This window comes from Urocampus carinirostris, chromosome 11, assembly GCF_059441175.1.
Source record: "Urocampus carinirostris isolate Australia breed hairy pipefish chromosome 11, RoL_Ucar_1.0, whole genome shotgun sequence".
Lineage (NCBI taxonomy): Eukaryota > Metazoa > Chordata > Actinopteri > Syngnathiformes > Syngnathidae > Urocampus > Urocampus carinirostris.
The window spans coordinates 40,549,290-40,563,725 of NC_142359.1; the positions used below are offsets into that span (position 1 = coordinate 40,549,290).

The window sequence follows — 14,436 nt, forward strand, 5'->3', positions numbered from 1 at the left end:
AACCTACCATTTGCATGTGGTTGCCGTAGAAAGTTTGTTCATTTAGAGGGAATTTCTTTGCACCGAGGGAATGGTAGATCTTTATCATCTGAGAGAACTGCAAGACAAAGGGTTAAATTGTCGCAACAAGCAATCATAACACAAGTCTCTGGAGGTCACCTTCCTCTGACAGGTGCTACAACTCTATTTGAAAGCCCAAACAAGGGGAAGTAGAGCAATCTGTACTAATTCGAGTGACTCACCACCCAGGGCTTGCTGCAAAAGTTGTAGATGGAGAAGATAGAGTTGATGCTCGGTATGCCACCGAAATGCATGCCGATTATGAGGTTCCGGTAGTCCTCCCCAGGGACCATGCTATAGGCGTGCTGGCGAATCAAAACAAAGTCCGGTTTGAAGGACCTGAACAGAAAATCCAAACAGAAATAGAGTGATTGGAACAGAAAAAGAAAAACATATATACAAGAACTGTAATTCTTTAATGGTTGCATATCAAAGGAGTCTGATTTAGAGTGGGCCTTAAACATAGGCTAGGTTCACACAGCAAATCTGAAATCTGATGTGTTTCTAAGATCGTTCACTTTTCCAACCAATGTGACCTGTATGTAATTGTGAACGCAACAAGTGTCCCGCATCCGCAGATGAGGACACGTGACATCAGACATAAAGGGCACAGTGTTTGCAGAAGTACTCATAGATGTTAATGGCGGAGCGTAGTCCTCCCAAATGTTAAATCCAAAACTTCACTTCCAGAAGTTCATTGACAACATCTGAATGACCCAATGTTGAACTAAATGACTAAACAATGACACACATGGTGCCATTAATGCCATCAATGTACCTGCTCTGTGATGGGCTCAGAGGTCTGTGAAAAGCGGTAATGGAGATTTAAGAGTGTTATGAAGACCATATAACAACCCCAGACAGGTCTGGCATGAAGTTGAAAAGTTCAAAGCATGAATGGACTGTGCAACAACAAAGTTTATCCTTCTCCCACAGAGACGGGAAGATAAGAGTATGAGGTCAAAAACAGTAATAAGCTATTCCTGTTTTAAGTCTAGAATTAAACATTTCCACTGAGGTCGCAGATCAAATTTCATAGAGCAGAACTTTCCAGAGCAACAGGGCCCAAATGGAGAACGCTCTTGAACCTGTGAAAATCTTCTTGGATCTTGGAATCACTAGTAGACCAGTGTTTTCCAAGAAGGAACATACGAAAAAATGAGAAAGATAAAATGGGAGAAATCCATGAAAAATTTGTATAAAACAAACAGAACCTTAAAATACTATCTTAAACCAAGAGGGAGCCAGTGCAGTTCCGCTAAATTTAGAGTAATGTGTCCAAACTTTCCTGTAATGGTGGTCTGTTCGCGTTTTAGGACTTTTTGTGATTAAGGGCAATACAAATAAACATGACTTGACTTAACTACCATTGGAGCAGGGGTTTGGAATATTTTCCGAGCCAAAATAGCAATTTTTTGTTTTTTTTGTTTTTGAGAGGGCCACACCATATATTTTAGGACAAAATTTAACAAAGCAGCCAAACCTGCCCTCTAAACAAAAGCTATACCCCCCCACACACACACATACACACACATACATTTTATTTTACTGAGTGATGTTAGAAGATTTGATAAAACTTATAAAAAATGTATGAAATAATAATTCTTCCGGACTCTGTGTACCATATCAACAAATATCTCACCCCTCTTCTTCACAAGGAAGGATGCTTCTCACACTTATCCGGAATTTTTTTCTTCTGCACTCCCTTTATGGCTTTTGGAAATTTTTGTTCTTTTTCTGTTGCTGCTGCTGTTTTTTTTTTCTTTCTTACAAATCTACATTTGAACTAAAATGGAAAATGTCCACAGCAAGGAATGCAGATAACAGACTCAATAGAATCAGCAATAAAAAATGGATTTGAAAAGATGGACTACAAAATAGAGAAAAATGCTGAGAAAATGGAAAAATGCTTAACAAAACAAAAACAATGGTAACAAAAAAAGAGGATGTGAGGAAGGAAATGACATAAATGAAGAAAGACTTCAAAAACCAAGCAGTGAAAATTAAGAAATAACTTGAGAAAATTAAAGAGGTACTCGAGCCATATGGAAAGGTATTCAAAGAAATTCAACAACTACACAAATAAATGGAGAAGATCAAATTGTACAACATAAGGCAGATAATTTTGAACATTGTGCTCATCTTAATTACTTAATCATTACAGCACTTAACGTTCAGCCATGCGCAAGAAATACCAACTCCGCCAAAACATAAAGACAGTGGCTTAAAAGGTATTTCTCAATTAAGAAATTTCCAAATAAAAGTAAATGATGCCTTGTTGTCCTCTGCCATCAGCTTCCATTTGGAATAAACATTTGCTATGGGTTTTCTAGAGAAGCATACCATTTTGAAGAAAGGACCTGAATTCAAGGGCCAAAAGTCTACATCAACAAACATTTTACCAAAATGAAAACTGAAATCACCTGTAAGACATGTCAAATGAAGGGAAAAAATGGACTGATGGACAGCACCTGGATACCAAATTGTAAAGTTTTTGTGAAAACAAATGGGAGTCTCCTGGATCAAATAACAACACAGCTGATAAAGAGGATCAAAGACCATGAAAAACCTGGAAATGATTGCCTACACATTATTTTGAATATCTCTCTTCTTTTTTTATTTTTTTATTATCATACTTCTATCTTCGAGGATGTGACTTATTATATCATTCGTATAAAGTTTGGATTATTCCCCTTTTTTCACAAGTTATTTAACAGCATAACACCTCAATAAGAGGACAAGAAAGGGAAATAAGAAAAAAATATATATATAATCTACACTGTAAGACTTTTTTATCATTTCCATTGGGATTTTATGATCATGAAATCTAAATGTAAATGTATGATTTACAAATAAGTAAAAATAAAAGTTTTACTATTTAATATCCAACTCATAATGAACCTCACTTGTGCCTAACTGTTCCAAGTACGTTAACAAGATAGCTTCCCTATAAACACTAACAAAAGCTGTACAAAAGTATGTAAACAGTATAAACAATATTGAGGACAAGTTTGAAGGAGCTTGTTGTTTTTATGATGGGGTTGGGAATGCAATACCATGTGTGCGAGTGCAAGTGGCCTGACGGGTTTCTGTGCTGAGAAAGGGTAAGGCCTCTTGAGAGGACAAAGAATTAAGTTTTCCAACGTGACCTAGAACTGTGAATACAGTATGCTCAACGGAGCTACATCCGTCAGTGTGATTAAAAAATGTAATCATACTTAAATGGATTAACAAATGATTGTTATGATGATGTAAGATATAATAATTTGTTCATATGACATTCAGTCCTGCATGTTGTGTACACTAAATAATTGTGTGAGGTCTATTTTATATCCAAGACATATTTACTCATGAAAAGAGCCACACGGTATATGGCTTGCAAGCCATAGGTTCCTGATCCCTGCACTAGAGGATACAGTTGCTTTAACAATGAGTGCCACTGCTTGTTTATAGCAGTGACGTCGGGCGACATGTTGGGAATGCAGTTGTGTGCTATGCAAGGTTGACTTTTCAGTGAAACACAATAAACAGAATATTCATCTTCCATCAATGTGTGAATTCATGGCACTGTGTTTTCCGCTTCCTCCCGCCTAGTTGAAGGCAGAATAGTGACGTCTGTCGCCTATCGATAACATGCAAGCAGGGTTGGGTAGGGTTACTTTAACTTGATTACTTTCAATTACTTTTGGATTACTCCAATACCAAATATGCTAATAAAAGACAAAAGAAACTAAATATGAATACAATTATGACTCACAACACGTAATAAGCTTTCTCTCCTGGCTTTGATCTCTTTGATCTCCGGCAAAACTAACATAAAATGCGACAGAAACTAAATGAAAATAAATCCAAACAGCTAGCCAACATCATTTTTGCCGTTCCATGTATTCCGTTACTCCCCAAGCCTGCACAAAATTTTGTAATTCTATTCATATTTAGTTTCTTTTTTCTTTTAATAGCATATTTGGTATTGGAGTAATCCAAAAGTAATTGAAAGTAATCAAGTCAAAGTAACCCTACCCAACCCTGCGTGCAGGTTGCATGAATGCGTATCGAGCGTTCACACAGCAGTCGCATTCCAAAAGATCAGATATGCATAGGATTTAGGACCACATATAGAGTGGCCTGGGTCTGGTGTTAACCAAATCGGATATGTGCTTTTAGATGGACTTTGACAGATTGGATACAGGTTACGTCTGAGAAAAAACATCTGATTTCTCTGCAGTCTGATAGTTTGGTTTGGTTTGGACTGCTTTGGATCCCTTAACCACTAGGGCTCTAGGGGCACCATTTCCTGTGGTGTGTCTTGGGCAAGTATAGCCTGGTGGCGCCCATCCTTCTCCTAGCCTTATTTGGCCAAATGATGCGTGTATAAAATTGACCAGTGGCAGGTTTGGGAAATGCTCAAATTGATAACTACTCAATCTTTTTAACGGAGTTTGCTTTTAATGATGTGATATTAGCAAAATGTTGATATATTGTATTATGCTGGTATCTTGGTATTGATGGTTTAATCTCAGGTTGTTTTTTCTGCATTTATTTTCTCTTAGACAAGGAAGTAAATTATAATAAACACATCTCAGTGTCAGGGTAGCACGGCGGCGCAGTGGTTAGCGCATGTGCGGCACAGTTCAAGTCATGGGAACCACCTGCGTGGGTTCAAATCCAGCTCCAGACTTCCTGTGCGGAGTTTGTATGTTCTCCTCGTGCGTGCGTGGGTTTCCTCCGGGCACTCCGGTTTCCTCCCACATTCCAAAAACATGCATTTCAGGTGAATTGGCCGGTCCAAATTGTCCCTAGGTGTGAATGAGCGAGTGAGTGGTCTGTCCCCGTGTGCCCTGCGATTGGCTGGCAACCAGTTCAGGGTGTCCCCTGCCCACTGCCCGATGATTGCTGGGATGGGCTCCAGCACCCCCGCGACCCTACGTAGGATAAGCGGTGCAGCTAATGAGATGAGACATCTCGGTGTCGTAGTCTTCATCGAATGTCCTTCTTTTTAAGCGTATTTTTAAATTATTTAAATTCTAAATTAAATTAAAGCGTATTATTTAAAACGATAAAATAATGAAACAATTGCAAACCTTTAAAGAATGGAACTAGGGGGCGATTAGTTTTTTAAAACAAGACATACAATTTTAGAAAACAAAGATATTGAATATTTTTGATGTTATAACGACTTGACCTATCGATACCCAATATTTGGATAAATATAAACAATACACAGGACATCTCACACACAGATGGCTGGAAAAGATGATTACAAACAGTTAAGTGCAACAATAGCAAAGGGACAATGCTTTTACTGAGGCGTACTTGCTTCCACTTCAGAGTTCTGTATCTGCGGCCTGAGGGCAACAGGCAGAAGTGACTGTATAACGGATTAACACAGTCCCTAGTAATTGTCCTGGCCATACATGCGATTGCTTTATTGTTGGTGTGAGAGGTCCTTGTTGGGCGGATTAATGATTTTGAGACTGTACGGTAGGGCGGCCCGGTTAACCAAAATCTAATCAATATCGCGATGTGACGTAGTATAACTGCAAAATAGTGAGGTTTTATCAATGTTTTATGGTTCGAACGTGGCGGACTACCAATGCCAGATACATTACCCATTAAACAGATAACTTGGAGCTAAGGCTGCACGATTAACCGAAATCGAATCAATATCACCATTTGACGTATTGCAATAGTGTAACCACAAGCCACTGCGTTTTTTTCAGGGATTCAGTTCCCATTTGTTATTTGATTGACGGACTGTTTTATCAAAAAGTTGTCACATTTGGTGGTTTTACAGCGCCGGCCAATCACAATCTGGCTTTTAATGGCACCAACCAATAAAGGCGAGGCAAAGTTTGAAAGACGTGCGTCCACGACTCTGATAGACTAGTGTGAGGCTGCCAGTCAGTCTTGCAGCGTTTGCCCATATGGCCACCTAAACGAACGCCACAGCTCGTAGCTTTAGTGGCTCGTTAAATTAAAAATTAATTTATTCATTAAATGGGACTCCGAGGAAAGACAGAAAAGCACAAGGAAAAGCAGATCACTAGCAGGTGCTGCCAGTATTTTTATCGTATCCGGGAATTGACTTAGGCGGCGTCGGAAGGGAAAGCTAACAGCTAGGCTAACAACTCTTAAGCCACCGCTGCCGAACATGGCTAGTCACTAACGTCAGATCCATTACCCATAAAACGGACAATTTTGAGCTACTACTCGTGGAAAACCGCTACATTTGTGACTCTTGTAATTTAATCATCACAAAGACCTTGCAGAAGTTGCAGTTACCCGAGGCTAGCGTTTAGCTAGCCAGCCTCTCTCAAAATTCTTACACTGAAAGGAATAGCCCTCAAATGTCATTGTACTTTTGTATAATGACGATAAAGACCATTTATTTAACTGCAATTCTGTTTTTATTTATACATTTATAGTTGATATTTTGTTACAGTAGTATACTCTCAGTCTCAATGTACGTCATCTCAAGTTGTTTGTGTTCTCCCCGAAAAAAAAAAGTAGCACAGAAAATCCACTTTTCTTTTAAAATTGAAAACCGCATCGAAATTGCAGCCCTACTTGGGGCTACTACACGTGGAAAACAACTACATTCGTGACTCTTGTATTTTAATCATCACAGAGACATAGCAGAAGTCACGGTTAGCCGACGCTAACAAGTAGCTAGCCAGCCGCTCTGTAAATCGCTTTCTTATACTGAAAGTAGAAGCCCTTTAATTTTGTAGTACTATTGTATAATGCCAATAAACACAATTTATTCAAATGCAATTCTGTTTTTATTGGAAGATCCATAGTTGTTATTTTGTTAAAGTCGCATACTCGCAGCCGGTAATAGAGTCATCTTGAAGTAAGTCTCGATGTTTAAGTTCACACAAAAACAAAACAAGCACAGAAATGCACTTTTCTTTTAAAATCGGAAATCACATCGAAATTGCAATACAGGTCCGAAAAATCGCAATTAGGTTTTTTTTTTTTTTAATAGTGCAGCCCTACTGTAAGGGTAATCTTAGTGAGTTTGTTTCTGTTGGTAATAGAGAGAATATTAAGGTAACAGGGGTAGCAGTAAAGAAAGATGGGTTTAATGACACTTGTATATAACAGTAAGAAATTATGTGGAGTGACAGAGAGTGCTTGGCGTTTGGGAAGGATGCAAATAAGCACATATAAGTACATAAAGACCGAGGCTTTAGCTCTTGAGCGTGTCACCGAGACTAAGGTCTTCTGTTTGACAAGATCGCTGTGCTCAGCAACAGAGCGACTGCAGCTGCTTTTACGGCTGTAAAGCTGCTATTTATATCGGATGAAAACGGTCCTTTAGGTTCTGTAACCATAACACTTTCAAGTGAACACAAGAGTTCCGCATCATGCCAGCTCCCGCTGTTGAAGTGTCCCCGTTATAGCTTTGCACAAGACGTTCTGTCCTAGTTTGGTTGTAATAAATTGAGGTGGCAGTGCCGACCATTTCGCGTTATAATTATTTTTTTGTTACAGCTGAAAGTAAAAATGGGATTTAGGCTTGTCACACGTTTTTGATTAAACTTTAACAAAGGTTGTAGTTCTCTAACTTTGAGAGGATGGGAGTTACTCCCAGACTTCCCTATACGCAGCCACTTGCTTCAGGTAATCTGACAATCTTGAGAGGTTCCTAGGCACCCTAACAGACGTAACCCCTCTAGCCTGTCATGGGTTGTTCTCAGGGTCTCCTGCCAGTGGGACCTGCCCAGAACAGGAACAAGGTCAGGGGTGCCAAAACTTTTCAGAAAGCGGGCCTGATTTGGTAAGCTGAAAATGAGTGAGGGCTAACTAATTAGCCTGGCATTCTTTGAACAGGGTTTAATAAATTCACCCTCATTGAAAGTTTTGGAGTGCTTGGCGATCAGGGTTGCCACTTTGCAGCTCGCCTTTGTATAATTTTCATTTGAATCGCAGGGTCTCAGGAAAAAGCGCTGCTGTGCAAATAAAACAGCTTCCAGTTGCTTCAACTTTTCACCAGGTCCGTTTCCTGTTAGCTTTTTGTAGTCAGCATGTTTCATTTGGCAGTAGCTCTTGATATTATGTTCTTTGAAAACAACCACAGTCTCTTGGTAAATTAGGTACATGTAGTTGTTTGGATTTTGGTGAAAAAAACTCTCCGATTTGGAAGCGGCGGTCCTCACAGTCAACTTTCTTTTTTCCAGGGTTAGGCAGTAGCTCAGGAGGTAGAGCGATCGTTTTAGGATTAAGGGATCCCAGTTCGAATCCCGGCTTGTCCGTGTTAAATGCCGAAGTGTCCTTGGGTAAGACACTGAAACCCCAATACCCCCAATAAGCAGGTTAGCGCTTTACATGGCTGCACAGATCACGGCCGCTATTGGGAAATGTGAAGCACAATGTAAAGCGCTTTGGGAAGTCATTGACTTGAAAAGCGCTATATAAATGCAGATCATTTCATTTCATTTCCAGTCACCATGTCGGGAATGAGGTAGGACAAGGTGGCCAAAAACTACTGCCATCATATGGTGATTTATTTATTTTTAGTAATAGATTATTTTAAATTGCGGTCGACAGTAGTGGCAGGCCATATATTATTATTTTATGACAGTGGCAGCAGACCAGCAAAAAGTTAATGACAGTCTGTAACTGGCCCTTGGGCCGGACTTTGGACGTTCCTGCACTAAGTCATCTTAATCCAGAGGCGCAGCATCTCTAATATCAATTGACATTCACACCAATGTTTCAGAGATGAGAGTCATCTCATCTTGGTGTATGTAAACGAGTTACTGTCAGATGACTCTAATTACCAACTCTGGCGAAAGACGCAAGTTCCTCTGTGTGAAGCAGCATTTTGCGGTGCATCAACCTGAATATAAGATTTGGAATCTTGGCCGTGGTCACAGCAGAGCTGTCTGGCAGTAGCTCAAATTCTGAGCTTGCCCAAGTGATGGGCGGCGGCCAAAACTGGTCTCCATTGTCAAGTAAAGGAACCGGAGCATTTGGGCCACTCATAATGCTGGAGAACTTTTTGACAAGCTGTTTTGAAGCAAAATCAGTAACAAGTGACAGCTGTGATCACTGGCAAACAAACGATGCGTGAGAGAATCCACAGACTTTGGGATAACAGCGTATAAACACAGCATCCTCCACCTGAAATTCAACATGGCGGCGCGACTATACGCAGTGGCTTCACGTGTCTCTCCAGTAAATCTTTTTACTTTAAGTGCTCTTTTATCTCTCATCTTTTCTTTGATAAATACCTGCTCGGCAACTATCACCTTAAGTCGCCAGGAACTTATTAACCTGGGTCTAAGATTAGATTTCGACTCATTTCACGATTACAACACCAACAACAACATCCCAAAGGACATACGAAGACCACCGGGATGTCCCTGGGTGACCTGCCCGCCCAACAAGCGACGGAGACGGCGGAGGGAACGTAAACAAAAACGAGGCTCTCGGGGAGGCTTAGCGGAGAAGCTAAAAAGGCGACCACACCGACAAGCGCTTCCGAGTATCTTCCTGACCAACGCCAGATCCATCGTACAAAAAATCAGTGAGCTTGAGCTGCGGATAGCTACCAACAGCTTCGTACGAAATAGCAATATTTTTGTGATCACGGAGTCATGGCTTGACCCGCGGATCCCCGACGCTGCAGTTCAGCTAGCAGGACGCACGCTACACCGATACGACCGCAACGAAGACTCTGGCAAAAAAAGAGGTGGGGGACTATGCATTTACGTACATAATGCAAGGTGCAATAACAGCAGAATTATTGATACACACTGCTCGCCCGATCTAGAGTTTCTGGCGGTATCGTGTAGACCATTCTATATACCGCGAGAGCTAACTGTGCTCATTGTGATAGCTGTTTACATTCCTCCGGATGCTAACGCTAGCACAGCGCTAAACCTCCTGCTCGCTGCCATCAACAAACAACAGCTTGCACACCCCGACGGAGCTTTCATTATCGCTGGCGACTTTAATAAGGCATGTTTAAGGACTGTTCTTCCAAAATTCTTTCAACATGTGAACTGTGCAACAAGGGGTGAAAAAACGTTGGACCGCGTTTACAGCAACATCAAAAACGCATACAAAGCTTCCCCCCTCCCCCACCTAGTAAATTCCGATCACCTATGCCTATCCCTTACCCCCTCATACACCCCCATCTGAAGGAAAACAAAACCTGTAACGAGGACAATACAAACGTGGCCTGAGGGAGCCCTCTCCAAGCTGCAGGACTGTTTTGATCAAACTTGCTGGGAGGTATTTGAACACCATGACCTCCAGAAATTCACTGACACTGTTTTATCCTACATCCGATACTGCACGGATGAAGTCACAGTATATAAAAAAATCAAAAACTACCCAAATCAAAAACCCTGGATGTCCAGCGAGGTGTGCACCCTCCTCAAACACCACAACACCGCAACACCGCCTTCAGGTCTGGAGACAAGGCTCTTTACGGGGTGGCCAGGGCTGACCTGAAGAGAGGCATCAAGAAAGCAAAAGCAGCCTACACAAGGAGGATCGAGCACCTCTTCGCTGGAAATGACCCGAGGAGGATGTGGCAGGGCCTTCAACACATCACCAACGTAAGAGGCCACAACCTGGCAACTGTTGAGGCTGAGGCTTCACTAGCTGCGGACCTTAATCAGTTATTCGCTCGCTTTGAAGCTGGAAGGCCACAAACAGCCACATCACACCCACCAACAACCAGCAGCAACTCCCTCACATTTCAGGAGCACGAAGTTAGGCGTGCGCTGAATACCATAAACCCCAGGAAGGCAACTGGCCCGGATGGAGTACCAGGGAGGGTACTCAGGGACTGTTCCGATCCGCTGGCTGGGGTCTTCACCACCATCTTCAACCGGTCCCTGTCACAGGCGACCGTCCCACCTTGCCTCAAAACCTCCACCATCATTCCCATCCCCAAAAAGTCAGCAGTGGAAAGCCTCAACGACTACAGGCCTGTAGCTCTTACGCCTGTGGTCATGAAGTGCTTCGAGAGGTTAGTGTCCCAGCACATCAAAAACTCCCTGCCACTCACACTGGACCCCCACCAGTTTGCCTACAGGGCAAACCGCTCCACTGACGACGCCATAAACACAGCACTTCACACCGTGCTGAAACACCTGGACCACCGGGGGAGCTACGTCAGAATGCTCTTTCTGGACTTCAGCTCAGCCTTCAACACCATTATCCCGGAGATCCTGGTGGAGAAACTTGCACACCTAGGACTCTCTCCCTCCATCTGCCACTGGATAATCCCCACAGCCATTACCACCCTAAACAGACACCGCACAAAAAACTGAAAACTCTTGCAAAAAACTACCTCACACGAGTGTAAAATGGTACTCACGTACATGCTGTCTGGACTATGTTTGTTCACTGCTCAAAACATACACCGCACAAAAAAACTGAAAACTCGTGCCAACACTACCTCATACGAATATAATGGTACTCATGTCTATGTTCTTGCACATGTTGACTGCACTACGTTTACTGCTCACCTTGCACAATGTCTGACCATTTCCTTTTTATGCACTATGATGTCTATGTTTGCACCAATGCAAATGCTGACTATTTTTTTGCATTATGATGACTTTGCACCAAATGCAATATTGCACAACCCTTACGATACCAACGATATCACGACAACACTGTATGTAACATCCCACATGCCGACATTTCTTGTGTAAATACCATGTAAATTATAATTATAGCCTTATCCCGCTTGTTTTTATAACCTTATCTTCTCTGTTCCTTTATCTTCTTGGCTCATACCTCACTGTGAATGTGTAAAACTGGAGTGTCATGCCCAATTTCGTTGTCACAATATGTTAACCCATTTTGTAACAATGACAATAAAGGTATATTCTATTCTATTCTATTCTGATAGGAGAGAAGTGAATGAGTATCAAGATGAGCACCAATTGTTCCCAGATTTACAGTACAGTAGATCCCAGGAATATGGCGTCCGTGCCTTACAACAGCTTCACTCAACAGTGTAAAATAAGATGTTTTCAGAGCCCCTTTTTACTGCATTTTCCCCTCTATAAGACATCATCTCATTTTGCGTGCCCCAAAGGTTTGCTGTGTTGGTAGAGTTACGTGTCCAAGATGCCTTTCTGCTTTTGGGCTATGTCACATAAAATGCTGGCCTGCTATTGGTTTGCACCATTGCGTCATGACAATGCCAATTTTCTATTGACTTAACTACCTTCCACAATGTCTTTCTTTCTCTTCATTCAGTTCAGAATTTCGTGTGCTTCATAAAGACTGCGTGTCGAGAGCTGAGGAGGCTGCGAACCAGCAAGGCAGCTGGTCCAGATGGAGTATCCCCCCGACTGCTGAAGGCTTGTGCGTTGGAGCTGGGAGACCCTCTACAGCGCATCTTCAACCTGAGCCTGGAACAGGGGAGGGTCCCTCAGCTGTGGAAAACATCCTGCATCATCCCAGTCCCAAAGAAATCAAGACCTGAGGAACTCAACGACTTCAGGCCGGTCGCCCTGACATCACATGTGATGAAAACCATGGAGCGGTTGCTGCTGCACCACCGGAGGCTACAGGGCCGCCACGCCATCGACCCTCTGCAATTTGCTTACCAGGAGAAGGTGGGAGTGGAGGATGCTATAGTCTACATGCTACACCGATCCCTCTCTCACCTGGAAAGGGCTAAGGGGGCTGTGAGGATTACATTTTTGGACTTCTCCAGTGCCTTCAATACCATACAGCCTCTGCTACTTAATAGGAAACTGACAGAGATTGGAGTTAGCTCACACCTTGTAGAATGGATTACGGACTACCTGACAGGCAGACCCCAGTATGTGAAACAGGGGGGCTGTACATCGGACACTGTGGTTAGCAGCACAGGATCTCCGCAGGGGACCGTGCTCTCTCCGTTCCCATTCACCCTATATAGGTCGGACTTTCAGTACAACTCTGAGTCCTGCCACATGCAGAAGTTTGCTGATGACACTGCTATCGTGGGATGTATCAGAAGTGGGCAGGAGGAGGAGTACAGGAAATTGATTCAGGACTTTGTCCAATGGAGCGACGCAAAGCACCTGCACCTGAACACCACCAAGACCAGGGAGATGGTGGTGGACTTCAGGAGAACCAGAACTCATGCGGTTCCTGTAACCATCAAAGGAGAATGTGCAGAATTTGTCCAGACCTACAACCTGGGTGTGCAGCTGGACAATAAACTGGACTGGACTGCCAACACAGAAGCTCTATGTAGGAAAGGTCAAAGCCGACTTTACTTCCTCAGAAGGCTGGCGTCCTTCAACGTCTGCAAAAAGCTCCTGAAAATATTCTATGAGACTGTTGTGGCAAGCGGCAGCGTGTTGGGGAGGCAGCGTCAAGAAGAAGGATGCCTCTCGTCTCAATAAACTGGTGAGGAAAGCGAGCTCTGTTGTGGGCAGAGAGCTGGACAGCCTGACAACAAGAGCTGAGAGACGGGCACTGGAAAAGCTGCGGTCAATCATGGAAAATTCATCACATGCACTACACAGCATTATCTCCAGACAGAAGAGCAGCTTTAGCGACAGACTGCTGTCACAGTCTTTTACCACGGACAGACTGAGGAGATATTTTCTTCCTTATGCCATGAGGCTCTTTAACTCCACCCGGCAGAGCAAAGGCCCACATTAGACCACACCCCCCACATTGCATATTACCGTATTTTTATTGCAGTGTGTAGTCTGTGTAGCACTATCTAGATATTCTATATAACATGCTACATTGGGTATTAACACGTCACATTGGGTATTTGTGTACTGTATTATTTTTGCTTTATTATTGTTTTGTTCTCCAGTGCAGGGATGCTGCTGGAAGTGTGAATTTCCCTGCGGGGATGAATAAAGTATCTATCTATCTATCTATCTAGCAATCTTTTTTTGTACTGTATTTATTTGCTATGAAGCAAATCAACCATGAAATTTAAGTTTGTGGTCATCAAAAAAATCTGCCATCTCCTCCCGCGTTTTCAACCGCCCGCTACTTTGCACAACTCAAGTCATGTCACACCAAAATAAGACAAAATACATGTAATGGAAATATTTACTTCTAATGTTGATTAACGATCTGCATGTATAAGGCACATAAGTAGAACTTATATACCATTTTATTATTTTAATATTTATATTTCAGGTTTCTGTGTTTCGGAACTAATTATCATAGATTGCCATCCTTGCATTTTGGCAATTCCACTTTGCGATCCCACTGCAGACGGATTAATGTTGGATCCTGGGGGTTCACTGTATCTTGCATAATTCCTTTACAAAAAAACAAGAATCTAATCACTTTATTACATGCAATGAAACAAAATGTTAATCCCGTACAGTCATGTCTAATTATTGTTGTGAACAATGCACACTACGTTTTAATTAA

General features: G+C 42.3%; 1 protein-coding gene across 2 annotated transcripts in view; it reads right to left on the reverse strand.

The window, feature by feature from the left end:
- Positions 1–14,436, reverse strand: part of syn3 (synapsin III) — a 208,297-nt gene that overhangs the window by 93,670 nt on the left and 100,191 nt on the right. For both annotated transcript variants that reach the window (XM_088348464.1, XM_088348463.1), the window contains exons 5-6: positions 243–399; positions 8–97 (exon numbers count right to left, since the gene is read on the reverse strand). In XM_088348464.1, coding sequence (XP_088204590.1) covers positions 8–97; positions 243–399 — 247 coding nt within the window. The remainder of the gene's footprint in view (positions 1–7; positions 98–242; positions 400–14,436) is intronic.